General features: G+C 48.7%; 1 protein-coding gene across 2 annotated transcripts in view; it reads right to left on the minus strand.

Moving 5' to 3' along the window:
- Positions 1-27976, minus strand: part of UXS1 (UDP-glucuronate decarboxylase 1) — a 96334-nt gene that overhangs the window by 3649 nt on the left and 64709 nt on the right. For both annotated transcript variants that reach the window (XM_060610059.3, XM_060610068.3), the window contains exons 8-12: positions 27091-27150; positions 24164-24285; positions 13717-13836; positions 6316-6359; positions 2761-2821 (exon numbers count right to left, since the gene is read on the minus strand). In XM_060610059.3, the coding sequence (XP_060466042.1) occupies positions 2761-2821; positions 6316-6359; positions 13717-13836; positions 24164-24285; positions 27091-27150 (407 nt within the window). The remainder of the gene's footprint in view (positions 1-2760; positions 2822-6315; positions 6360-13716; positions 13837-24163; positions 24286-27090; positions 27151-27976) is intronic.

The following is a 27976-nucleotide window of genomic DNA, read 5'->3' on the forward strand; positions in this document are numbered from 1 at the left end:
GCTGCAAATTAGCTCTCCTAAGACAATATATTTCCCTCTGGATGCATTGTGTTAACAACTTCAGTAATAATGGATTTGCAAACTTGCACAAGGAAGCTGTAACAGAAATGAAATGCACTCATGGATGAGGGCTCTGGGCAAGCCAGAGGGAAAGACTCGATGTGGTTTATAAAGTGAGCTTGCTTTTGGGGGCTTTAAGGAAAATCATTTTCTCCTTTCTTTTCTTCCCTCACACATGACAGCAGCCACTGTCCTTCTTCCTTTCCTATTCCTGCTACTATCTATTTAGAGTGCACACGCACAGGCAGGGATGCGGGTGGAGAGAGAGAGGGAGAGAGGGAGAGAGGGAGAGAGGGAGAGAGGGAGAGAGGGAGAGAGGGAGAGAGGGAGAGAGGGAGAGAGGGAGAGAGGGAGAGAGAGAATTCTAAGCAGGCTCTGTGCTGTCAGCACAGAATCCGACCCAGGGCTTGAACCCACAAACCATAAAATCATGACCTGAGCTGAAAGACTTGCACGCTTAACCAACTGAGCCACCCAGGTGCCCCCCAATTCTGCTACTTTTATTTGCCACCTCCTCTCCATCATAAGAGACCACCATCAAGTTTGGCAATTTCATATCCTAAATACGCTGCACTCCCAACTTCCTGGTCTGGTCGAAGCTAGAAGGAAAGAGAGGCAGGAAGGGACCCTGGTCTTACATATGAGCACAAAGGAAGGACTAATTAGCAGAGTGGAGTGATAGGAACTTGGGAGGGAGGGGCCCTGTCTATGTCAGGACTACTGGCAGACATTTTTCAGACTTCAGGGAAGACAGGTTTCTATAAGAGATGGAAGTTCCCAAATGGCCCTGTGCAAAGCCACATAACCCCCAGAAAAAAAGAAGGAAGGAGCCGGGTATCTAAGACAAGATTGGTTACTTTAGGAGGGCGATAACTGACAACATGCACATTTTAAAGGGTCTGGAGCAAAAACCCAGGATGAGGGTGGCATGGCCTTTAAAGTATCAGGTAAGCAAATGCTCAAAAGACACTGAGGCTCACAAGACGTGTCTCATTCTATTTTTAACTTCACATTTCTTCAAAAGTGCATGAAGGTAGCCCTACGTAGGCCCTTGCAGCAACTGGCCCCCATGATCGGTCAACAGCCAGACAAGGGAGTGACGTCTCCATGTCTCCTGTTTGGTCAGAATTCCCTCCAAACTCAGGGAGACAGGAACTCTACAGCTTGACTGCTGGTTACAAAGAAAAGTACAAGGAAAGGTTTTTGAGGGAAGTGGTTTCAAGAAATAAGCAGGCATGACCACTCCTGTGCAGGAAGCAGGAAGAGGTGGTTTGGGAGAAGCACCTGAAACAGACTCCAAGTCTTGTCAAGGTGAGGCCATGGCTCCAAAGAAGCTACTGTCAGGGGCCATAGGCAGAACATCTTGAATGATGGACAGTATACACTGGACAAGATAGAATGAGGGTGTCTGGGTGGTCAGTTGGTTAAAGTGTCCAACATCGGCTCAGGTCATGATTTACGGTTTATGGGTTCGAGCCCCATGTTGGGCTCTGTGCTGACAGCTTAGAGCCTGGAGCCTGCTTCAGATTTTGTATCTCCCTCTCTCTCTGCCCCTCCCCTGCGCGCGCTCTCTCTCTCTCTCTCTCTCTCTCTCTCTCTCTCTCTCTCAAAAATAAACATCGAAAAAAAATTAAACAAGATGGAATGAAGCCATTCAGAAGACAGTAAGCAAGAGGGTAGGGGGACTCCAGACATGAACATGAACTCTGGCTGAGAGCTGGGGAGGAGACTCAGAGGGTTTGACCTTGCCCTCCAAATGCTTGGAAAGCTACCACACTGTAGAGCCATCAGACTAGCTGTGAATGGCCCCCATGCTGGGAAGTAAGGCCAGTGGGTAGCTCACAGTCACAGACACCAAGATTATAGTTCCAAATATAAGGAAACTCTTCCTGCCAATGAAGTGCTCTGAAGGGAAGCACGTTCACCAAGCAGAAAACCGTGGGGCAAAACCACCTTCTGATCCCTCTAACAGAGAGACTCTGGGACCATGGGAAGCAATGAAGGAAGCAACAAAGGTGCTCGGGGCAATCAGCTGAACTACAGATGTGATGAGAAACTGGGAAACTTTAACAACTTCTGTGATCTCTCACTTAACAATGTCTTACAGAGAGTAGATTTATTATGTCAAACAACGGAGAAAGGAATGCACACAAAAAAATGTCCATCTACAGCCACAAAGGATGTCACACATTTTTAGACCCAGGCCATTCAGGATGACAGAGGTGGGTGTTGTTGTTGTTGTTGTTTTATTAAAAAAAATTTTTTTAACATTTATTTTTGAGAAATAGAGCGTGAGCGGGGGAGGAGCAGACAGAGAGGGAGACACAGAATCCGAAGCAGGCTCTAGGCTCTGAGCTGTCATGACAGCACACAGCCCGCCTCTGGGCTCGAACCCATAAACTGTCCGATCATGACCTGAGCCGAAGGCAGACGCTTAACTGACTGAGCCACCCAGGCGCCCATGAAGGTGGGTGAGCGTTTATCATGCCATTCATCCATGCCTTGCAGACATTTTACTCCTTTGCAAACTCTTACTTTGTTTTGTGTTTATTTTTTCCTCTGTTATTCAGCAGGCAATACACACGTATGGCCTACGTGTGCTGCTGGGAAATATAGCACAGCCTGCTGCCTTGCATGGTTTTACAAAAGCACGGAACTCTAACATGACCTGGGGGGCATGGAAGGGGCGGACGTACTCACCAGGTTGACGGGGCTGCTGACGTTGCTGTTCATGAGAGCCACGAGGCCATTCACCAGATCGCTGGAAAAGACGGGAAGGCAGGGTCAGGCGTCGCCTGCTATAGTGCCCAGGTGCCCTGCAGACCCACCCCATCTCCCAGAAGAAAACCAAAACCCAAATGGAAAACCAACAGTCAAAAACAAAATCCTGCAAATCAGCAGCGTTGAGAATGCTGTACTCATGGATGATGACATGATGTCTGGGATTCGCTGTCAGTGTGTGGGGGACAGACGGCTAAACAGGATGGAAGCTGACTGATGGGCCTACGTGCTCTACTTCTGTATATTTCTGGAACACTTCAACGATTAAGCAATAAAAATAAAATAGGCGTACACCCCCAAAAGATGGTGTTTCTACAGCTTCTGATGAAAAGTCCATGTTTAATGTGAACCATGTAGCTGGTCCATGTGAAAAAGCAATGATTCAAAAAAAAAAAACAAAAAAAACAAAAAAAAAACCCACTGAAATGAGAGCACTCCAGTATGTAATTCTCATACTGGCAAATCACAGATAAAGCCAAACAATGCAGGTTGAAATAAACTGGACCACTGCTGCCGCCCCTCAAACTTCACTTTGCCACCTCCCCCCGCCCCACCCCCCCCAGACTCCTCGCATGGAACGGTCAGGGGATCTGGATGTTTCAGATGGATCGTGACCGACTGGGCCATGAAGGTGAAGAGAAGTAAGCAAACTTTCGCTTACCAAGGTTTGGTTCTTATTTTCAGAGGCTTTAAAGTGTGGCTCTGTTAAAAAAAAGTTACTTCGTAAAAATGACACCTCACTGTGGCACACAAGCACTTGTTCCACGTCTACTTTCATCGGCTGTGCTGCTCAGGAGATGTTTAAAGTTCTGCTCTGGTGATCCAAAGGCAGTCTATGTTGAAACCTTCCCCTCCTCCTCTGTCATTACCAGCAAGGAGAAGGTTGCCAGGGTCAGTTTCCAAAAGAAAACCTGTTTTTGCTTTCCTTTTCATTAGGGAAAAAAAAAAATCTGGGGGGTGGGATATTTAGCAAACTAGTTTCTGAATTTTTGTCTCTGACGATTGAGTATTTTATGTGAATATGCCTAAAGTCCGTTCCACTCTCATAGGTCAAACTTCATCACGATGGCAGTAATTATATTACATCACAACACGTCTCTCATGGCATAGGCCACTACATAACTCGTAAGAAGACGTTAAAAGCTGCTATTCTGTAGCATCCACAATCATTTTTTGAACTGAAGTGGGGTGGGGGAGGGAGGGCCCGCATTAAACTGGAAGGCAACGGACTCGTGCAGTCATCCTCGTGGCAGGGACACGCATTTTTTATGTAATAAGTTGGCAACTTTTAAGGTCAAAATTGCACAGATCACACTTTTAACCTGAAGTTCTTTGAAAGTGTCATTTTGACAAAGTGACTTAAAAAAAAAAAAAAAAAAGCAAAAAAAAAAAAGCATGACTTTCTTGTGTGAATGAGGCCGTAACCTGACCGTGAAAACATCAGACCCAGTCATGCCAAGATATGAATGTGTATGGTATGATCACCTGGACCTCAGAAACCATGAAATGTCGCTTCAGGGCAACTGTGGATTTTGGAAAGTTAACTTAGTACAGTAAGCACAGACTCAGACGTTGCACATTTTTAACTGCAAAGTAAACAAATTCTCAGTTTCTAAAAAACAGCAAAACTGTAAGTTATCTGCCTCAGCAGGGTCTTGAATAACAAAAATTGGAAGTCAGGAGAGCGGTCTGCCAGAGCTTGCTACAGCCATCGGAGCACACACCGTGGGCACGTTTGGTCCTGAGCTGGCATGGTGTCGGTATGTGCACCACTGAATTCTTAAAATATTTTAATCACTGGCGGAAGAGGTATGAGGCTATTTTAAATGAATTTTGTATCTGCTGCTTTTGAAATAATGAGCATGGCGAAAAAGATCCAGTTCTAACTGCTCTGTTACTGCACAGTCTCAATGACAGTTCACGAGCTGTCACCGCTGGAGACGTTTGGGGGCCACCGGTGAGGTGGCTCCAGGAAATGTCAGGAACTGCAGGACTCCCTCACAATGTGCACAGACTGGGGGTGGGCGAAGGCAGGTGGGATGAAAGTGTGTTATTAGGAAAGATGGTGCTCGATACCCAGAGGTCCAATTAAGATGGTCCGGATACAGAAATGTAGCATGATGAATTTTCTCTGAGCACATGGTTCCTGGGGTAAGTGCTTTGAAATGAAAACAATCCTGAAGGAGTGGCTGCTGCAAATTTCCTGGTTAAATCCTTCTTAAGAGTATCTGGGCAACAAAATGTACCAGTTATATTTTACTCCCAGGCTTTGTGTCCTGCTCGGCAAGACACTCAAGGCCAGGGAGGGAAAAAAAAAAAACAAAAAAACAAAAAAACAAAACCAACCACTGACCGTGATGTATGTTTATTCATGGCTTTCTTTTAGACTAAATGTGAAAATTAACAAATACTTTCAGGGGAAAAAAAAATCTATGGTAGTTGTTTTTATTTTTGTTTAAAAGACTTTTTTTTTTCCTAGAAGTTCTATTTTTCAAAGAGACTTCCACCCAGGACTCTCACATAATCAGACAAAAGTCTATGCGGTTGCTCTGGCCAAGATGGCCCAGACCTGTGCCCGCCCCCCCCACCACCCCATCACTGCTGTAGCACCCCTGGGATGGCCTCGGGACACACCAGGAATAGCATTTTCCGAATGACAGGCATCCCAGGGTATTTGCATTGAAAAGTGAAAAATACAGGGTACCCAGATGCAAAGCTGGATTTTACGAGGATTTAGGGTATCAGAAACTAATAAAGAACTCATAGTAACCATGTCATGTGGGGAAATATTTTGGTATATCCACTGTTTATAACTCTCTTCCCAGAACCCAAGCTGCATTTTAAAATGTCACCAACTGAACTGACAAGAAAACTAGACATATGAGGATTAACAAGAAAACGATAAAAATTACCACGTGAGACTATTCAACAAAGTTCTCAAATGTATTTTTTTCCGTTCCAGCATAAAATCTGACATGAGGACAGTCTACCTTATCTTTCCCTTAATGAGGACAGTCTCACCCGCCCCAGAAAGCCACATTTCAAATGGGTCTGATTTCAGCACCTGTGGGTTTGCTGGATGATTAAGGCCATCTCTCCAATTGGTGTGAACCGGAAATCAAGTCGCCCTCAGAACTGGGCAAGTTTCCCTATGAAACACTAGGTGGCAGTAAAAGATTAGCACATGAGTCATAAAAGTTTGGGACTTACTTGCAAAAAAAAAATTAAAGATTTTAAACGTGGGGCTTGAACTCGCAACGCCGAGGTCAAGAGTCACATGCTCCACCAACTGAGCCAGGCAGGCGCCCCTAGAATTTTAGCTTTTAAACAGAGAACCCCAAGGGCTTTCCATCTGAAAATTAAAACGGACTTTTAACCGAGCCACGACAGAGATGTGAAAATAATTAACGTATAAAACAGACACAGGCTGTTTGGGCCGCACCACCTCTGCCGGAAGCGGCCCAGCTGCCTTACCTGACGTACTGGAACGCTCTCGTCTGCGACCCGGATCCGTACACCTAGGAGGAAAGCAACAGTCAGGCTGCCCGAGAAAACCACACTGCAATGGGAAAACGGGGTTCCTGAGAACTCCAGGGGCACAGACTGACCTCAGAACTGACAGCGGAGGGGCAGTGATGCGACAACTCACTCTGTACTTCAAAATAATGCCCCAACACGAGAACGTGCACATACACACGTCAAGTCTGTCCTCCAGAGTCGGCAGCGGGAGGAGTTGCTTCTACTGCGGTCTTGTGATGGGTCATGGATTACGTTGGGTTCTGGGGCCTCTGCGTCCAGCAGGGTGACGGACACGCATAAGCAGTGAGCAGTACATGGAACAGTCCACCCCGACTGCCCATCAGAACAGCTGGTGCTCAGTCAGACCAGTCACAGAATCTCTGGGGAGGAGGCGGCAGTCACCTCGGTATGTTTACAACCAGTTCCCCAAGCGATCCTAATGTGCAGCCAAGTTTGAGAACCACCCAGGAAACTCTGGATAGGAGATGGAGGTGGCGGGAGAGAGGAAGGGGAGGGCTTCAACGCTCCATTTGTGTCCCCTGCACATCGTCATGTCTCCGGGCCTCCACTCGGTTCCTTTCCTCCACCGCTACAGACCCCCTTGTCTAAACGTCCCCTCCTTGTGACACTTCCCTGGCTCGTTCTCCAGGCCAGAATGAACGACTCTGCCCTTGATGCTCAGCCATTCACACCATTCCTCTAGACTCTCTCCGCCACTCACACCAGCTTCCTAGGCTGTGGGCTCCTGGGCACAGGCGCCGTGTCTGACTCACCCATTCCCTGCTGTAGCACACACCACCCGTGCTCCACGAACATGTGCTGAACAGTAACCTTGTAAGCTCTGCAGTTTACAACCGCTTAGAATGAAGAGATGGACACAGAAGGCTCTTTGAAGCACCCCCTATAGTCACAGAGAAGGAAGGAGCCACAGGGCTTTTGTTTGCCTGCTTGTGGTGGGAAGGTGGCAGCGGGGAGGACGAACCACCTTCTGGGACAGCCTGATTTCCAAGCCGGAACAGAACAACACCGGCGCCTCCTGCCACAGGCTGCCTGATGCCAAAGAGGAGCCGGAGGCCAAGAGCCCCACAGTCCACACCAGCCTCCTGGCCTTGCTTCCCAACAGGGCTATGCAGGGCTCGGGCCGCCGGACTGGAGAAGCAAATGGGAAGGGACAGGTAAAGGGAGAAAAGCATGCCTCACAGGCACCTGCCTTTTTCTTTCTTTAAAAGGTTTATACCTGAATAAACATTTGCATATACCAACGTCAAAGGGGCATCAGACTGACCTACTGGGGCGAAGGCCCTCCCAGTGAGAAAAGCCCAGGGAACTGATTTAGGGAGCCTTCTGTCTACAAGACACAAAACATCGAAGAAAAAGGAGTGCACCTCTCAGAAGCAGACCCACCCTTTCCGGGCAGTTCTGCCTGAACCCAAAGCCTTGGTCTTGCTGGCCCTTCTGCTACATTTGGGCAAGTCAGAAAGGAAGCCTCAGGCCCAGTAAGTAGGAAGTAGAATTGGGAGTGGGGGAGGGCCATCCACTACTGCAATGCTGGCTCGTCCCCTTGGAAATCCACCTCCATCCGAGGGGTCCTGCAGGTGTGACGCCCGTAGTATTTTTCGTACAACCTCATTACAGATGGGGTCATGGAAGCTCAGAGCGCTGCAGTGACCGGCATCCAGGAGAGCAAAGTCTACCCTGACTCCAAGTCCGGGGATCTTTTTCCTACACCACCGCATCAGTAATTTCAGAACGGCCTGTAGCTTCAGCTGTCAGCGATGGCCTACAAGTTGGCACTGAGCCATTCTCCCATCTCATTATAATGTGATCCGATTTAGACGACCCCCTCAACCCGAGTGACCGCATCCTCGATGCATAGGTTTGCACATGTGAAAGCCGTACTGTTGGTTGTCGGCCATGTACCTGCCGCTCCCGGCTTGTGGAGTCAACACGGAGGGTGCAGACACTCCTCTTTGCCTGCACCTTCCCGCCGCCCCTGCTCAGGTCCCTGCGACAGCAGGTCAGGTGGTCTGCTGCCACGTGCCGGCAACACGCACAGAAGCCCACTGCACGTGCAGAGCAGCAACGGCCTTCAACGTGCCTGGCTGCAGGCGTGGTCTCTACTCCCACGAGCCCTCCGTCCCCCTGATGGGACCCAGTGCCGCGGGCTGGCTGAGCCAGAGCCAGAGCCAGAGCCAGGGGTAGGTTAAGTGGGCTGCCCGCGTTAGGACTCTGAAGAATCACACCACACGCCTTCTCAACAATAGGAGTTAAGAGAATCGTGATGGTGACGCTCACAAAACGTTGTAAACCCAGAGGGAAAACTCAAGCAAGCTGCGTCTGTTGAGTGTTTCACACAGTGGCCTTGTTCAGAGGGCCCTCCCAGACGGGGCAGGGATGACCAGAGGCCAGGATGTCCTCAGGCACACCTCCCCAGCTGTAGGCACCTGAGTCGGCAGAAGTGGGGCTCAGTCTGTCTCCTTGAGACCCAGAGACAAAAGCCCCTCAGCAGCACCCCCACCGCAGACACCTTCCACTGAGGTCCCACTTGATGTCCAAGTGGGGTAGCAACTGGCCCTCGGAAAAGTCCCTGTTACAGAAGGAGGCAATAGGAGGACCCCTATGCCCAGGCTGTGGGAGGAATGCAAGGATCCCGGGGACCCCCACGCACAACTCTCCTGGATCCTGTCGATGATCGACTTTGAAGATGTGCTCCAGTGTGCGCACTTAGTTCAAATGCACTGTGAGCGGTGCCCCTGGACCCTTCTTCCCTTGCATCCTTATAAAGTCCTATTGGATTTAAGTTTCTGTAGAGTATCGTATCCTTCATCTCTGCTTTGGTTTAAATCCGTCTCCCTATATACGTCCCCAGTATTTATTAATACGATGACCTTGAATTCTTGTGTGTACAGTTCACTGTGTGCAACGTGAAGAAATAAAGAAAGGGTGCACGTGGGAGAGAGAAGATGCTATGTGCCCCTCTCCCCAGCAAATACACCCACCCTGACCTCAGAGTACCCGGAGCCCTGCACACCCCCCGGCCCAACCATAAGGCACACCAGGGCGGGCACCGAATCTCACCCACAGTCCTGACAACAAGCAGATAAGCAACAAATGCTACAACATGAACAACCCAGAGCCTGGTGCTGCCGGTGAGTATGGCACAGCTCCCACGGCTACCTAGTTTTCCTCTACGGGAAGACAGCAGGCCTTTTAGCAGCTCTGGCTTCGCTTCATGGAACGAGAGAAGAGCAAGGAGATTCAGGGTCCTGCTCAGTCTGGTAACGAGGGCTGTGTGCAGGTCAAAGCAGAATGGAGATTCAGGAATTCCCAAAAGGGAGAGGTAAGCCAGTGGGCGGGGAGGCAGCCAAGAGCACAAGGAGCACTACCAGGGAGCATCACAGGGGAGAGGGGAGGAGCATACTGAACACTGCAGGGGAGCACCACAGGGGAGCACTCTGGGGGAACGCAGCAAACGTGGGGGGCATGAGGAGCACTGCGGGGCGATGGGGGTCATGGGGAGGACAGCCAGGGAGCATGGGGAGCACTATGTAGCGAGCAAAGAGAGTAGCACAGGAAGCACTGCAGGGGAGCACAGAGAGCATGGGGTCATGAGGAACACGCAGGAGTATAGCGAGCTCTGCAGGGGAGCACTAGGGGGAGCATGAAGAGCACCACAAGGAGCTTGTCAGGATAAGGAACACGGGGGGTGGTGGGCGAGGCATGAGGAGCCCTGCGGGGCAGCATGGGGCGCATGCATCAGCCCAAACCCCACTGCTGTGCCTCGTGCCTCTGTCAACGAAGGCCCCAAATCAGAGAGCACTTCCGATACTACACTGTGGATACAAACAGTGTATAAATAAAATGCAGACTTTGGTCTCAGAAGTAGGGTTTCTCCAAAATTTCCCTTTAGAAAAACAGCAAGACTTTTTAAAAGATACAGACTGTGACTCAAACCCCAATTCTTACACATCCAGAAAAAATCAATGTTATCTGCAAGTTGGAATAAATCACAGGAAGGTGGCAAGACAGAATTAAACCCCACTGTGAACATGTGTATAGGTCACATGTGAGCGAGCAAGTGCTTAAACTGAATGGTGAACTCAAGTCTCTTCAAAATAAACTTAGTAAGCTAGCCCTCCTCGACTATTTTCTAAACTCAACTATTTTCTAAACTTTCTGAACTGGATTGCAGGATTTTCTGAGCTTCTGTGTGCTCAAACTAGACAGAACAGAGCTTCTGTGCGTGACTCACAGAACTCAGCAAAATATTCCGAGTTACCCTAACAGAGGTCTATGACTCAAGGTGGGGACAGGTCCAAAGAATGGTATTTGCCCAGAGATAAGATAACAAAAGACTTCAGGGAAATAGCAGCTGGAAGGCGGGTGACCACAGTAATCCAGTTGGAAAAGGGAAGGCAAGATACTAAGCTGCTACAAATGAGATCTTTAGTCTTAGAAAGAACTTGCTGGCAATGAACAGGAAGGGAAAGGATGGTTGTACCTCCTCGTTAAGCAAAGTGTTCCCCAAGATGGGCTGGACAGAGAGTCATGACACATGACCTCCTCCTCCAAGACTTCTCCACAGAGCCATCTGACGAAAGAAGAGAGGCTACCTCAATGGGGCAGCAAAGGACGAAAAGTTTAGCGACTCCATCAAATCACTAAAGGGAAATAGAATGCTGTGTGACAGGAGAGACCAGACACTTCTGAAAAGCCTCCCTGAGGACTCCTGCCACCAGAGGCGCCTAGAAAAGATGGAACGCGGCGTGTTTTGGACTCGTCGCAGTCCTGCTCGGCACCAGTCGTCCTGCTGCCGGGTCCCTGGCACAGAAGCTCTGGTGGCGAGGAGACAACACATGAGTTACCACCATCTGCCCACAATAGGTGCTTTCTTGGGCTGGCGAGGACTAGCTTCCCACCTGACACTTGGAGCATGGCTGCAGCCCAGAAGGCAATCAGTCAAGAAGCTGTTTCTCAGAAAGCTTTTAACAGTTTGCTCTGCAAACAAAGCAGCTCTGATCTCGGGTGTGAACATAGTCAGGGAGGGCAGTGGCTAAAAAAGCTCCAGGAGTGTCCCTGAGGGTGAGGAATTCTCAACCAAGCAGCTGGACTTGAGGGGTTCCCGTGCAGGAACCCGGGGGGCCCAAACAGCAGGCAGAAGGGGAACACGGAGGAGAGGCAGCTTAGCTTTTAGTAACACTAAGCCCACTACTTCCAGAACAAGCCCCAGAGCCCTTGTGCTCATCACAAAGGCAAGCAGCCACTATAAACCCAATCGCTAGCTTGACCAGCACTCATCACACGCCTCCTGGGCACCAGGCACTCTTCTGGCAGCTGGGGACTCGGCCATGAATGAAACTAGATCCTGATTCCAGAGCTGACACTCGAGAGGGGATTGGTGGCTGGAAAAATAATACTTCAGTCAGTGATCAGTGCAGGGAAAACAACAGAAAGCATGGTTAGGAGGGGAGAGTGGCAGGTGGGTGTCATTACATATAGAATGGTCCAGATGAGAGGATGATTGAACCAGGAGATGCCTGGAAGGAATGTGCTCCCTGGAAAGGTAGAAGCAAAAAGCTGGGGTTGCAGGGCAGCGGGGCAAAAAGCTGGGGTATGCAGGGAGGCCCGTGAATCACGCTCTCAGCAGGTGAAAGCTCTCGAGCTTCTACTTATCTTTAAAGGATCCCCTGGCTGCTGGGCAGAGAGCCCCCGACAGGGAGAATGAGCGGCTGGAAGGCCAGGGCAATAAACTGGGAGTGTGTGGCATGAGGGCCAGGGGCAGTGACAAAAGAGGTAGACGGGGCCGGATTCTGAATCTCTCTAGGGCAAGACCACCAGGCTGTGCCAATGGAGTAAGAAGGAGAGGAGCCAGGGTGTCCACGGCGTGGCCATCTGCAGGCCCCGAGGCTTAGAGCCAGCAGCTGGTAAGTGGGAGGGGGGAGCAGGTGTGTGGGACCCTGAGAAAGGGTTTGGATTCACCTCTTTCCCGCATGTGTGCAGGAAAGTCACCCACAACATGTGTCTTGCCCTGGATCAGGGGGCACATCATCTTGTAACAGGCTCAGCATTTTGTTCTGAATAGGCTGGTATAGTCAACCTAGCCAAGAAGAAATAGGAGCACCACAGGGAACAGCGATCAAGAGCAGAGGCTCCGGCTCAGACTGGCAGCCGCTGTCCGGCCACATAAGCTTGGCAATTCCTCTAACCTCCATGATTCAGTCTTCCCAGCTGGACAGTGGGCTAATAGAACCTGCGCCCCATACATCTGTCGTGAGCACTGAGTGACTTAATGGAGCTTCAGTCTCCCCATCTGGACAACAGGCTAATAGAATCTGCATCCCCCACATCTGTCGTGAGCACTGAGTGACTTAATGGATGCAAACATCACTGAATAGGAGACGGTAAATTTACTCTATTGAGAGACAGATGGATGGATACTTATGTACACAGAGCTGTAACGTTCCCTCCGGAATCCACTCAGCTGATAAGCAAACCATCCTGCAGTTTTCAGAGTAACCAGACCCTTATCTACCCTGGATGTCCACCAAACACTGAGCCTGAAAGGACGCAGAGGCTACAGGGCTGGAAGATGTGATGAAGACAGGAGCAGGAGGAGGAGGAGGAGGAGGAGGAGGAGGAGGAAGGAGGGCAGAGGAGCAGGAAGAGGAGAGGAAGAGAGAACTGAGGATTGAGCAAAACCAAAGAAAACCATCTGAACTGAATCAGCAAACCCCACACAGAGCAGGCAAGAGCCACTCCTCCCCGAGGAGGCGACAGGGGGTGGTGGAGATGAGCTACCCATCCTGACGCCACAGGGGTATCTGAGGGCATCAGGCGGCTGGTGCTCACCTGTACTCTACGCTTGAACCACTGACCCCAAACCACCAGGGTCCTGAAGCCTCCCAGGTTGAGTGCAACCAGCAGAGGGCATATGGGCGTCACCATGACAACTGCCAAGACTTGCCCAGACACCTCACTTAGCAATCTGAGGGTCACTGAGGACACACACAGCCCTGGCTACAGCCAGAGGGCCAGAACAGTGTCCAGAAAGGTGGTTGCTGGCAGGCTGGTGCGGCCAGACACACCGAGCAGCATGGACCCAAGCAGCATGGACCAGGCTGTAGCCCGCACACTAGACTATCTGTGCGCCTGGAGAACAAGCCCACCAGGTTCTGCTGCTTCTCTTCTGGGTTCTAGCCCCGAGCCTTCCCTCCTCGTCACTAAGGGCAGCAGGATGTGCCCCGCGCAAAGGGACAACTGCGGAAAAGTTATTCCCTGAACCAAGAGGCACTGCTCCTTTGTCACTTGCTGGTAGACTGCCAACTTTTTCTGCCCCCACCTGAGGCCCGCACAAACCGTGAGCGGCTCGCCCTGTAGCGCCTGCAGGATGAAGTTGCTGACGACCCGGCCGTCGTTCATGTGCATGCGTGGCCCAAAGGTGTTGAAGATCCTGGCCACCCGCACTTCCACGCCTTCCTGGAACAGCAGAAGAGGACGTGAGATGCAGTTCACTTCGTGTTTCTGGTGCCCGGCCCATAAAGGAAGTCTGAAAATGTCTGGCTTTTTGCTCCCAGATGAGAGTGGTTTTCTGGTTCGGTCTACATGATGCATTCGTTAACAAATAGGACTGCACACAGTTATACCAAACTCAAATGTGTCCCCAATCCCACTATCAGGCCACTGGCATCAACCCTCTGCCAGAAAACCTGAGAGGTAGCTAAACAGTACAAGGGGAAAACACGTTTGGAGAAAAATTTTTTCCCAGCAAATAAATATCTATTTCCCAAATAGGACCATGCCATGCATAGTCCTTTATAATCTTCTTCACACAGTATTTCCTGCAGGTTTACTAGTCAATAGTGATTTAAATGTCAATGAATGTTTAATAGCTGATTTGAAGAAAAACAAGCAAATACTTTATCCTGGAAAAGAAGGGACATACGGGTATTCTTTTGAAGAGCCACGCTGTCTTACACTCCCAATCTGGTCCACTGGAAAACTTGTTTTAGTGAAAACCTAAAGACAATCTGGCACCCCCTGTAGGTTGGTATCTAAAAGACCTGGAAAGATACATGCCAACATTATTTAAAATGGCTGTCTCTACATGGTCGGATTACAGGTGCTCACTTTCTTCTACATGTTTTTTAAATCTTTCTATTTTTGTTCCAATAAATATGTATTACTTTTTATAGTAAGAGAAATTTTTTTAATTTTATTTTTTATTTTTTAAAACGTACATCCAAATTAGTTACCATATAGTGAAACAATGATTTCATGAGTAGATTCCTTAATGCCCCTTACCCATTTAGCCCATCCCCCCCCACAACCCTTCTCATAACCCTCAGTTTGTTCTCCATATTTATGAGTCTCTTCTGTTTTGTTCCCCTCCCTGTTTTTATATTATTTTTGTTTCCCTTCCCTTACGTTCAACTGTTTTGTCTCTTAAAGTCCTCATATGAGTGAAGTCATATGATTTTTGTCTTTGATTAATTTCACTTAGCATAATACCCTCCAGTTCCATCCACGTAGCTGCAAATGGCAAGATTTCATTCTTTTTGATTGCCGAGTAATACTCCGTTGTCTATAATATACCACATTTTTTAAACCATTCATCCATCAACGGACATTTGGGCTCTTTCCATACTTTGGCTATTGTTGATAGTGCTGCTATAATCATGGGAAATATGTAGTACTTTTGTAATCAAGAAAAGTGTATTTTCAAATCTATAATCAGGAAAGTTTTTTTTTAATGGTTTTATTGACTTTTGAGAGAGAGAGAGAGAGAGAGAGAAAGAGAGAGAGAGAGAATATGAATGAATGGGGGAGGGGCACAGAGAGAGGGAGACACAGAATCTGAAGCAGGCTCCAGGCTCTGAGCTGTCAGCACAGAGTCTGATGCAGGGCTCGAACTCACGAGCAGTGAGATCATTACCTGAGCCGAAGTCGGATGCTTAACCAACTGAGCCACCCAGGTGCCCCCAGGAAAGTACATTTTTAAACCCCAAAAGGCTTCTCTAAACTATCTCACGCAATTCTTAATTTCACAGGCTACTTTTTCATGAATCAAAAAGTTAAATGTTTTGGGGCGCCTGAGGGGCTCAGTTGTTTAAGTGTCCGACTCTTGATTTCTGCTCAGGTCATGCTCTCACGGTCAGTAGATGGAGCCCCATATCAGGCTCTGCGCTGCGTGCGCAGCCTGCTTGAGATTTTCCCTCTGGCCCTCCCCTGTGCATGTGCTCATGTGTGCTCTCGCTCTCTCTCAAAAAAAAGTTAAATGTTTGCATTACACCCTGAATTAGTGGACTTCCACAGATCTGTGTCTCTAATTTGTTTCACCCATTAGACTACAGACACGTATTTTCCAGGCGTCTGAGGACAGGCAGGATGGCAGCGTGAGGCCCAGGGGCTCAGGTGCCCTCCAACTCCACTTGTTCTCACTGAGCTGCACTATTCTTTGGAGAGGAACAGTACGTACCTCACAGGGGGATCATAAAAAGGAAGCCGGTCCTGCATAACGCTTGGCACGGGCCTGGCAGCCAAAAGCAGTAGTTGCTATTGTGTTTACTTGACCAGAAAGTTCTTATCTTTTCTAATTCTACTGCCTCAGATCTGGCACAGGCTAGGAGCCAATGGACCCTCAGCTAACCGGGCTGATTATGCACAGACTTCACCACCACTGGGATGACTGAGAGGTGATGAGCTACAGTGTCCCAAGGGTCCATGAGGACTCCCTGTGGCTGGAACCACCTGGCTGGCCACCTCTGCTCACGGCAGCCTTATCTCTGTCCCAGTTGCTAGACAAACATTAGCAATTTTATGGGCACCAAGATGTGAAACTGCTGGGAAGCATGGATCCAGCAAACAGCTCACTTCTAGAAACGAGAAGGCTACATTTTTGCTAGGGCCTCCCAGCAATACATTATAATGTTCACATGAGCTACTCAGAGTTTTAGGATTAAGGTATGAGCTCTAATTCTAGGTCCATGAATAAATCATTCTTTTCTGTACTGAACTAACCAGAGAATATTTCCAAAATGGGGTGAGAGGGAGAAAGAAGCAGAGATGTTGACCTCAGTAGAAAAGAACTCGAAAAGTAGCCACTTGCATTTAATTGTTAAGATGAGGAAAGATCAGAAGTGGATGAATATGAAATTATTCTAGAAAAAGACTGGAAAAGCCTCAGCAAATTTACAAGAGCCAAACCCACGTGCCCAGCAGGGGGAAGCTCGTGGGCTATACAAGGTTTGCAACAAATCAGATGCTTTCATCCTCTGAACTTTATCCTCTGGAACAACCTTCCAGAACAAGGCCTTATAAAAGCCATGTTCTGAAGACATGAACTGACCAGGATGTAAAGGAGCCTGTTTTTATGGTTTTCCCATTTGGGTTATAAACTTAGGTGCTATAGGACAATGCCTCTGGATAGGTGTGGTTGCCAGGATAGCCACCTCACCTTTCCGAGAATTCGAGCTCTGAAACATAAAATCCATAGCTCTCAAATGAAATCAACATAAACCCAAGGCTCATGCAACATAAGAGCCGCTCTCCTATCATGCAGTGGCTCTGGAGTTTGCATACTGCCTCCTCAGGACACAAAGGCCACCCCCATTCTGCACGCACAGTCTAACAGCCCTCCTCCCCTGCTATCCTGCAGGGCCCTTGCATGACAGGGTGGACAGTCAACAGATACTGACACGGCTGCTTATGGTGGCAGCTTGGTGGGTGGACACATATGTACCTTGGAGGAAGGTATAATTACTCCCCGTCTCACACCTGAGGAAAGGGCCAGTGTCTGACACAAAGCCTACTTCCTTGGATGAAACCCCAGAAGGTGCCTACAGGCTGCAATGCCTCTTCGGGGAGACCCTCCTCTGAAGGACCAATGAGCAAACGCATGCACAAACTCCTAATTCATATTCAACCTTCCGTCTGCCAGGGACAGAGTCGTGGTGACTACCGCGCTGGTGTGTGACTTTCCACCATGGCATGTTGCAGGATCTCTGCACACGCACACACGTGCGTGCACACACACACCAGCAACCCGGAAAAGGAACTGCCAAGTCTTTCAGAATGGCTGGGTTTCACTGTGTCCGTGGTTTTGTCCTGGGTGGGGATCAGGAGTCATTCACTTAGGACTCCGAGCATCAGGAAGCTTTTTATCAAGCATTAGGGCGACTCCTCTAAGTTTGAGACACAGCAACACAAAACCAGTGGAAACCTAAGAGAAGACAATGCTTGGGGTGCCACCCGAGTGAGCATATGTAAGCACACGTAGGTAAAGAACACGTGGCTTGCTTTGATAACTGGGCTTTGGAAACCGTGGCCAGGCTGCAGTAATACACAACCCCAGATGGTAAGCTGGCATCAGAAGGTCTCTTCCCCTATTTCTAGGGCCCAAGAAGGGTGAAGGGTTTGGTAGGCAGGCCTGACTGATCAACCAGTGGTAACTCAAGAGATACAGTGAGGGAACAAAGACTCCTCCCTCCCCAAATATCTCCAGAGGACAGAAATGCTGCCAGCAGGGATTAAATGAGCTCTCCCTCAAACGCTCTCTTTTAAAATGCAATCATTGCTTGGCAACTACTGTCGCCAGCTACTGAACAACACAGCATGATCACAGTCACTGTCTTCGCTGATGGCAGGTGCCGGAGGACAGAACACAGAAGCCCTGCTTCGGGAGAGCAGGTGCCGACCAAGAGCTGACCATCTGCCACCCGCTCTGTGGTTGTGGGCAGCCTGCTCGGAAGGCAGGGATGGGGACAGAAGAAATAAGAAGTGCTCCTGGATACGATGGGCCTGACTCTGTGATGCTTCCATAATCCTCCTGACACCGCTGGGAGAAGTGCACTCACGTCCCAAGAGCAATAGGATCATGAGGCCCTGAACAGTGACCTGGGTAATTCCCCTACGACCTCTCCTAAATGCATCCTGATGAGGTCTGCAGGCCGTTACAGAACACAGAGCAGTCTTGCCGTGCAGGGTTCTCCAAAGTGCTAAAAAGTTCCAATTCGCTCTCAGTGGTGGCGGAGGGAGGAGGACACACAAGGTCAGGGGCCGCTAGCTACGTGTCTGCCTGGCAATCACTCTCAACAGCCCTGCTTTGGTCTTAACAATCAGCCCAGAGTGTTCGCTGTGCAGCGCATGGTGAAGCCAGGAGGGGTAAGTACTACTCTGCCAGTTTCCGGCTGGGACTTGTGGGGTGTGGAGGGCCAGGTGCTCAGCGAGTAAGCCATGGAGCCAGGAGACAGGACAAGGCTGGCACTGGGCAACTCCAGGCCACGAGTCTTGACCCCTACGGGTGAATACTACCTTCAAACATTTGACTTATAAGCTGCTTGCTGAATATATATTTTTCAAACTAAAACATATATACCAACTATGTAATTTTTTAAAAGTACCCTGGGGTGCCTCAGTGGCTCAGTCGGTTAAGTGTCCGGCTTCAGCTCAGGTCATGATCTCACAGTTCATGAGTTCAAGCCCCACGTCAGACTCTGTGCTGACAGCTCAGAGCCTGGAGCCTGCTTCGGATTCTGTCTCCCTCTCTTTCTGCCCTTCCCCTGCTCACATTGTGTGTGTGTGTCTCTCTCTCAAGAATAAATAAATATTAAAAAAAATTAAAACAAAAAAGTACCCTGATGTCACAAAATAAAACAAAACCCAAAAGGCCACTGGACTCGATGATTTCTGAGTTTTCAGTCTTTCTGCTTGGCCAATCTATGGTTTTATGAATGGTGGCTTGTTTTGCAGACCCAGTCCTGTAGGTGGGCCACAGACCCCAGAGAGTCAGACTCACGTGGGGCCATGAGCTCAACTGCACACCAACCACTGACCACAGCGAGTGGACAAGTCCCCACATTTGAAGTCCCCAGATTCATCCATGTGCACAAAGAACGCAGACCTTAATTCCTCCCTGACAAGTTCAAAGGACAGGTTTCCCCTGGGATCCAGAAGTAGAGTGTTTCTATGAAACCCTTCATAAGCTGGGATGACATAAAACAAAGAAGCAATTACCATGAATTTATATGGGAAAAGTTTTGAGCGTTCCCGGACTCCAAAAGTAACCTCTCTTTGCCTTTTCTGATACCCAAGGACACACCTTGCTAACATGAACAGAATAAACCGAGACAAAGCCCAGATGGTCCCGGACACAGGTCAAGGCTCTGCCACCTGGCGCGATGCTGAGATGCTGTGTGTGTGGCTTCTGGGTAAGGCGCTCGGGGAGGGTGGGGGGGTGGGGGGAGGGCTCACAGCCTCTGTAACGGCTCGATGAAAAACCAACCCTGAATGTTATTTTTGCCTTTCACATGTTTTTGTAAAGGTGACGATCCTGTTTGGGTTCCATCTCATTCCACCCCCTGGAAGAAGACTCACGGGAGCTTCTCCTTCTGTAAAGGATGTGTCCTGAAACGTGTACGTGCGATAGATTTTTCTGGGAAGTCAGGTTCTATTTAGAATATGTTAGCATATTTCCATACATGAAAACAAACTCAGGATTCTGAGAATCTTTTGGAAAAGGGAAAATCGTCCTTTAGATCTTTAGAAAAAGATCTCTAAAATCTTTAGACCAAGATTATTCATGCCTCTTTTCATCTTGATTATAATTCTCCATCCTTATCTATTGGATTTATTCAGAGTAAGATACAACCACATACCATATGGGGTCTTCCCAATGAAGTGACAACTGACACTTCAGAGGAGATGTGTCATGTAAAAAAAAAAAAAGAAGAGTTTAAGTTATTGAAATAACTAAGTAAAAATATGCCAAAGGATGATGGTTTATCCTTCTCTCTGGTCATTCTTTTTTCATCTGTTTCCAGACAGCGTAAATCGTACACCTGAAGCTTTGAATGTATCTTGCTATCTTGAAAGGCTGAATTTATAACTATAAACTGGCACAGTTCCTTGGTGGTTAACCTCACCGCTCTATCAGCGGCTGGTCATTCCAGAGCAACGCCGTGTGGACTGCTGGGCCAGGTGTCCTCACTGAGTGCGTCTGCTTCAGGGCAGCGCCGACGCCCGTGGACTCAGAGCTGCACCTTCTCTCGCCCAGCCAAGCTTCCTCACCCGCAATGCCCCACCGGGACCACCAGGAAAGGGCCAAGGAGCACGCGCTGCCGCCAGTGTGGGTCCTGACTCCACTTACGGGCGGGGGAGCTAAGAACAAGTTTTGTAGCCCACCTTCCCATCTGGAAAATGGGCCACCCACCCCTACCTCAAAGGCATCATGAGAATGAGGGGATATTAAACAGACTAAGCCCTACAGACTGAGCCCTAACAGAGGCCAGCACACCGTAAGGCCCTCACAGCCCACAGGGTCCGGCTCCTCTGCGCCACCCAGAACAGGCCTGCAGGGCAGCACCTCCAGAACTGCGGGGCACTGAACTGAGCACTTAGGGTCCACAAGGGCTACATCCACTAAGGAGGCACAAGCAGCAGCAAAGTCAGAGTTCTGAAAATCAGTCACTTGGGGGTGAGAACCCCAAAGATGGTCTGATTTGCCCCAGACCAGGCCACACCCAGAGGAGCCAACCCCATATGGACAGGAAGTGTCCGACCTACTCTTTCTCAGAGCTAATATAATAATCCCAAGTAAAAGATTTTACTTGGGTCCTAAACGTTTACATCCTTCACAGTCTTCACATGGCGGCGTTTATTTTATTTGTTTTGTCCTTATTTTTATCTCTGGATGGGATTACGGGTAACAATTTTTCTTCCTTCCTGCTCATCTGTGTTTTCTTATTTTCTATTCCTGGCCCTGCATCCTGCCAGAGCAGGAACACAAAACACTTTTCGACTGCAGGAAATGCACCAATGTTTCTCTCCTCCTCCTCAGCATGGATTCAGACTAAGGAGGGAGAGAGAACCAGTAGGGGGCCCAGTTGTGGACCCATGGCTCTCCCTGCAAGGAAGCAGAGTTATTTGTAAGGCAAATAGTAGTGGGGTGAAGGTGGGAAGCCCATGCTGTGCCTTCTTCACAGGCCTCTCAGAACTCGGGCAAGGCCAGTGACCTCTGCCCCAGTGCATGGCCCTTGGCTGTGCTGTCCACACATCAAGAGGCATGACCTCTACTTGTCTGCTGTGCGGCCACCAGAACCAGACATGACCCTGCCACCCAGAGGCACGGCCACTCCCTGACCTAATGGCTACCCCACAGGAGCAGGAGCAGTGCTACGGCGGAAGTGCATCACATCTGCTTACGAGTCCCAACTGGCCACAAGGGGCATGTGCTATTTCCAGATGACAGTGACTGTAACACTCACCCAACACGAGTCCTTGGACAGGTGTGCCAAACAATGTGATGAGTCTGGACAAGTCTACAGGCCACTAGGTGCTGTCAGCCGAGACCCCAAGCTTCTCAAAAGCACAGAGCCTTTCTTCTACAAGGCGTTCTCAGACCTAGTACCAGGACATAGTTCCCACAGGTAGAGCCCCTGGTGTTCCAGTGAGAAGCACACGATTAACTTGACCATGGATGTGACTCTTCCATCCACACAACACTCGTCTGCTGGGGCCTTCGGTGTGTGAAGCACATCCCAGACATTCCACAGTAAAGGCATCATTCAAGTGAGGGACTGTCCTTCACCAGGACAGCCCCTGCAATGCAGGGACACCCTCTTGACAGGGCTCTTATCAGGGACACTTAGGCACAGACCAACTGTACACACAAGGGGCTTCTAATGGGAACATGAGTTTACAGTTTTCAGAGTAATGCTACTTGTGCCATTAACCTCCCAAGACCTCCGTGAGCAGAAACATAAATGCTGACAGATCCAGATTTATCTAGATGCTACATTCCCGATATCATGAGCCAGATGAATCGGATGCAATGGTAGTTTCTGTTTGAAATGAGTACCCTAGCTAGTGTGTGGATGTGTATCACAGTTCCTGGCATACAGTCGGTGCTCAATAAATGCTGGCTATATTATTACTATCACAATTACCATGAGCTCATACCTTGAGGAGATAGCTATTCCCTATAGACACTCCTTAGACTCACTGAATAAAAGTTCAATTAAAATGACCTATTTGCCCACCAGCTTTAACCTATCTAAAAATTCACTAAGAAACACCACAAGAATGAAAGCAAAAGAAAACAGTTGAGAAACACAAGTCTTCAAACTCTTTATACAATAAAATCGCAACACGTGCCCCTTAAGAACACAGGTGAGTTTTCTCAAGTACCAACATATCCAGACATTGTTCTCTGTACCTGGGAGGCCATCTTATGTACATTTGATTTTAATATTTATTTATTTTTGCGAGAGAGAGAGCCAGAGTGAGAGCAGGGGAGGGGCAGAGAGAGAGGGAGACACAGAATCTGAAAGACTCCAGGCTCTGAGCTGTCAGCACAGAGCCCGATGTGGGGCTCAAACTCACAGACTGCGAGATCATGACCTGAGCCAAAGTCGGACACTTAACTGACTTAGCCACCCAGATGCCCCGGGAGGCAATCTTAAATTGCGGGGTCAAGATATTCTGGACTCAAGAATGAGAAAGTTATGCCCTTTCTATAACTGATTAATGCTTCTCCTTTTTTAAAATAATTTTTTTAATGTTTATTTATTTTTGAGAGAGAGAGCATGAGCAGGGGAGGGGCAGAGACGGGGGGAGACAGAAGATCCGATAGAACAGAGCCCAGTGCAGGGCTTGAACTCACAAACTGTTGAGATCATGACCTGAGCCAAAGTCTGACGCTTCTGAAGACTGAGCCACCCAGGCATCCACTGATTAATGTTTCTTAAAATAAATGGATAATACAAGTCGATTGCCCAAAGTAGCTTAGAAAGCAATTAGTTTTGCTTCTGGCTGAGAAAAAAGACAGAATAAATAAATGCCCACATAGGCAGAGGTTATTTTATAGGTCTTTAATGTTGGTATTTCACTAAAAATATAAGGGAAAAAACCCCTCCTGACAACTCTCCTCTGAGCTTCAAGCATCAAGAAAGATGCTCAGGGACACTCAGCGCCGGGCACATTGACAATGCCTCTCCCCTCATGCAACGTGCACTGCCATCTGAGTCGCCTGCTGCTCCCAGGGACAGGCAATCAAGTCTCTAAGTCCTAGGAGTATGGGCCACACCATCTGACTGCAGTCCACAATGATTTATGCCCATATCCCTCCCTCTACTAGAGGGCATGTCTGGGGGGACCTCAGAAAGCTGGTCCAAGCTCAGGGACAGTGACCAAGGAAAGGATGGACTAGCCTGGGTCCTTGCCTGGAGGCAGAGCTGGGGTGGGAACCGAGGCCCTCCACCTCTTGGTCAGTGGGCTCTTTTGGCTACACCATGTGGCTGACCAGATCTGCCCCATGACACCATTCATGGGAGAAACCTCCAGTACAGCAATGAATAATTAAGAAAGCAGGAAACAGTATGAAATAAATATAAGCAACAATTCCTAAGGAAGTTCAAATTAAAGCAATAATAAATTCATTTGTAGGCCTATTAAATAACTCAGAAGAAAAGTAAACAACAACAAAAATAAACTTCACTAATTTGAAGGCTTCAGGAAAACACAGGCACTTACTAACTGCTGATGGGCAATTAAGCAATAAAGAAATGTACCATTCATAGTCATGTAACAGCATTCCAAACCAAAGAACGTATCTCCAGGAAACTGTTTTTTAAAACGGACATACACGGGAAAAGCTGCTGATAATACTATTAATTTACAGTAGTGGGAAACTAAACTCTCCCAGTAGCCACTTAATCACGGCGTTTCATTCCTGTATGGTGCTTTGCATTTGACAGGACAGGTGCTCCATGTGTCTACACCCCAAGCCCCCCAGGATGCGGTTCGATACCTGCTTCATGTAGGCATAGCACATGGTCTCGGCAACGCGCTTCCCTTCATCGTAGCAGGCTCGGGGTCCTATTGGATTCACGTGGCCCCAGTAATCTTCACTCTGAGGGTGGACTTCAGGATCTGTGAGTGCAGTAAAGTGAGACCATGTGTTCATCAAGCTTGTATGCATCGTGAACAATGAATATTTACGATGCAAGAGACTGCTCTAGAAAGACCAGGGTAAACATTTACAAATGGAGAGGCCCTGATCAATGTTGCACTGCCCATTCTCTAAGTTCCAGTGGGACAGGCTGGACAGTACTTTTACAGGGGAAGAAATAAAGTAAAAGACCAGGGTTCTCTCAACTGCAAGCCCCTCTCCCGTAAACTGTTCTTAACACTTAATTATACAAGCTATAATTAAATGTAATCTACGTGAAAGGATGTATGGTTCAACTTTATATTTATAAAATATGTAATTACAGCAAAGCCTGTACTTCTTGAAATAACTTCAGGAGCACCTCTGTGGAACACAAGGACTTCCCCACGTGCCAACAACCCTAGAACAAACTCGAGAGCCTCAATGAGACATTAGTACCCTGGTCTGTGTAGGTGGAAGGACGGAGCGTCCCTAAGGCAAATGACCGCTTGTTCCCTTAGCACACATTTTATATTTCCCAACTTTTGTTTCTCTGGTGTGTAAATCAATCACATTTTAAGATGTGCCAAAGGCACAGACCATTTAAAGAACCTAGTAACAAATTCTTTTTTAACACAAGTGTATTTTGGGAATGTGGATACCTAATTTATATGGCACACTAGGAATTTTATACAGCCATAGCCAAGAAACCTGGACAGTGTACAGGAGCTCTGCTTTATAAATTCATCTCGTGCTTATCTTATAGCCAAAATCTGACTGCAGCTCATGGATACAGAGTCACGAATACACAGGTGCCCGAGTCGGCCGGCCCCCCTCGGAGACTGGTGCCCCCCACCCCTGCAGTGTGGCCGAATCCAGGGGCAGGTTCAGACCTCTCTATCCAGTGCTGTAGTTTAAAATTCTCTTAAGAAGGGGGCATGTTTCTACTACAGGATGAGAGAAGAGGTCTATGGCAAATACCCCCTGAGAGAAGAAAACCAGCAACTTAATTTCACACAGATGTTAACAGATGATTGACATTAGGCCTTTTCTGGGAATTTCTGACAAGGGCCAGGCAAGCTAGACTCCAAAGAGACCATCATAAATTTGGCAAATGGTAAGAAAGAAGACCAGGCACACGCATGCATCTGTCCCTCAATTGGCACCCTGGGCTGAAGTGTCCAGGGTGCCCAAGGTTCAAGACACCACTTTAAAAGTGCCCACTCTCTGTGATAAAAGTAAAGGTCTAGAGTCACAATTGATTTCCAATTAGTCTCCCCTTCTCAGCATTTTGTGAGGCTAACACACTAAGCACCCACTCCACAAAATGCCAGTTTCCTGCACTATTCAAACATCAGAGCAGACCAGTTACACCCTGATGTTACTTAGAACCCTAAAAACTGATGACAAACTGTCATCAAATGTGCAGATAATAAATGAAGTGAGAGGAGGAAGAAGGCTGGACAGGGAAAAGATGTCACTGTGCCCTTTTGGCCAATATGAGGAATACCTTTATATCTGAGACATTTAAAAAGATTCAGCCCTTTGAGGTGCATGTGGGTGGCTCAGTTGGTTAAGTGTCCTACTCTCGATCTTGCTCAGGTGATGATCTCACGGTTCATGGAATCAAGCCCCGCGTCAGACGCTGCTCTGACAGTGTGGAGCCTCCTTGGTATTCTCTCTCTCCCCCTCTCTCTCTGACCCTCTCCTGCGTGCTCTCTCACCAAATTAAAAAAAAAAAAAAAAAAAATTCAGCCCTCTCAACTGTGATATATAAAGCTCATCAGAGGAAGAGAAGGGGAATCATCCAATGACTTATAAAGGGAAACTGACCCCTTGTGAAGTCTTGCTATGGAAAGAAACAGGGAGGCGGAATGCAAACCCACTCAGCTGTCTGTTCTAAAAGCAATGAGGGGAACAGGTAGGGGGTGGATGCTTTTAACTGCCAAGATTTCATTTTCACAGGGATTACAAAGAATAGAACTGCATTTAGTAGAACTTCTCTTTTTCTAGATTTTTTTTTCAATCAGTTCCCTTATTTAAAAAGAAAAAAAACAAAACAAACATCTCTTCCTGTTTTGCCCCTTCACTTCATTTCTCTGTCCAAAACAGTAATGTGAAGTAGATAAGTTGCACGTCAGGGTCTAGCTTCTGCTGCTTCAACAATGCCGTCCTCCACAACCCTGCACCCGTTGGTTTGGGGTTGAACCTGCACCCCTCATCCTGCTCCTAACCCAGGCTGGCTTAATGGGCCTGGAGGGGAGGTGAAGTTCTGCAGGTTGGCAAAACAGGCTCGTGGTTTTCTGGCATTCCCTACTTAAGGTTCTTCCAGAAGTCGTTATACAACAGGTGAGGCAATCAGTACATATCTCTTTGCCAAGCAAGCAAAAGCCAACCCCTGAGCTCTTGGTGGGTCAGGCTCACAGCACCCACTGCTCATACTGAAGAATAACGTGCTCCAGCTAACCTGGCCAAAAAATCCCTACTGCATGATTTCTGGGGTCCTTTCAGAGCCGAATGGGAAACACCCCTCTGTGGCTTTGTAAATGGCGGGGCCTCCTGCGCAAGGTGACATGAAGCAGTCGTCCAAGGGTGTTCTTCGGCGGAAGGAAAAGGGGTTCGTGCTTTTCCGAGAGCAGACCACGGGTGGCTGACAGGTGGCCTTGCTGCTGGCTTGTGCACAAGCAGGGAGAGTGGGCTGGGCCGTCTTACACACGGAATCCTGCACTCATTTTTGATTCCTTCCTTCACCTGAGACAGTCCCATGGGCCCAGAGCAAGCACGACGGGGGGAGCCCCACCACTCACCTCCATACACCTCCGAAGTGGAGGCCAGGAGCAGGCGAGCGCCGACTCGTTTTGCCAGCCCTACAGAAAGCAAAGATACAATCAGAGAAGCTGACAACCTCAGGGAAACGAGGAAGTTACAGAAGCGCATGCATGTTTTTGTGGCCAGTTGATGCAGTTTTTTAGTATTAATTGTACCTGATCATCTGTGCCCTGTGCACCATCCACTCATATTGTATCTACCTTGAAGCAAACAAACAAAAAACCAAAATAGAAGAACACAAACGAAACCTCAGAGGCACAGTATTTAGTTGGACACTTGTAGGTGTAGGTGCAGGCAGGGCCAAATGGAGAATCTGTTAGTTTGGTGAGGTGTGGGTTCGGGGTTACCACCAGTAGGCAGAAGGCAAGGCCATACGCACCTTCCCTTCCACCGTCCCTGTGACGCGGCCCACCTGCCACTTCCTCGGTGTGCCCCCTGGCATTCTGACTGTGCCGGAGCCAGCCCCCGCCGGCTGGGCCCCTCCACACCGCCCCCCCCCCCCCCCCACCATCTCCTTCAAGGCTCGGCTGCAACAGCCCCTTCTCCAAAACAAGTCATGACATCCCTGTGTCGGGCCCTAAACGCTTTCCTGCACAGACCCCTTGCAGGCAAAATGGACTAGAACACTGTGCTCGGTGGTAGTCAGGTAGGTATGGAAAGTCTCTAGGCACTCACAAAGTCCCAATGTTCATCAGAGGCTCACGGCAGCTGTGTGCCAAAGAGGCCCATCGCCCTTCACTTAACCCAATGGCTCCCGAACGTACTCCCCCATGGAGCCTTTGTGGACAGATGCCACCAAATCGACAGGCCGGAGGTGCCACACACCCAGTGCTGCACGCATGCCCGCCCACGGGGCAGAGGTCC

This window comes from Panthera onca, chromosome A3 (genome assembly GCF_046562875.1).
Source record: "Panthera onca isolate mPanOnc1 chromosome A3, mPanOnc1 haplotype 2, whole genome shotgun sequence".
NCBI classification, from domain to species: domain Eukaryota; kingdom Metazoa; phylum Chordata; class Mammalia; order Carnivora; family Felidae; genus Panthera; species Panthera onca.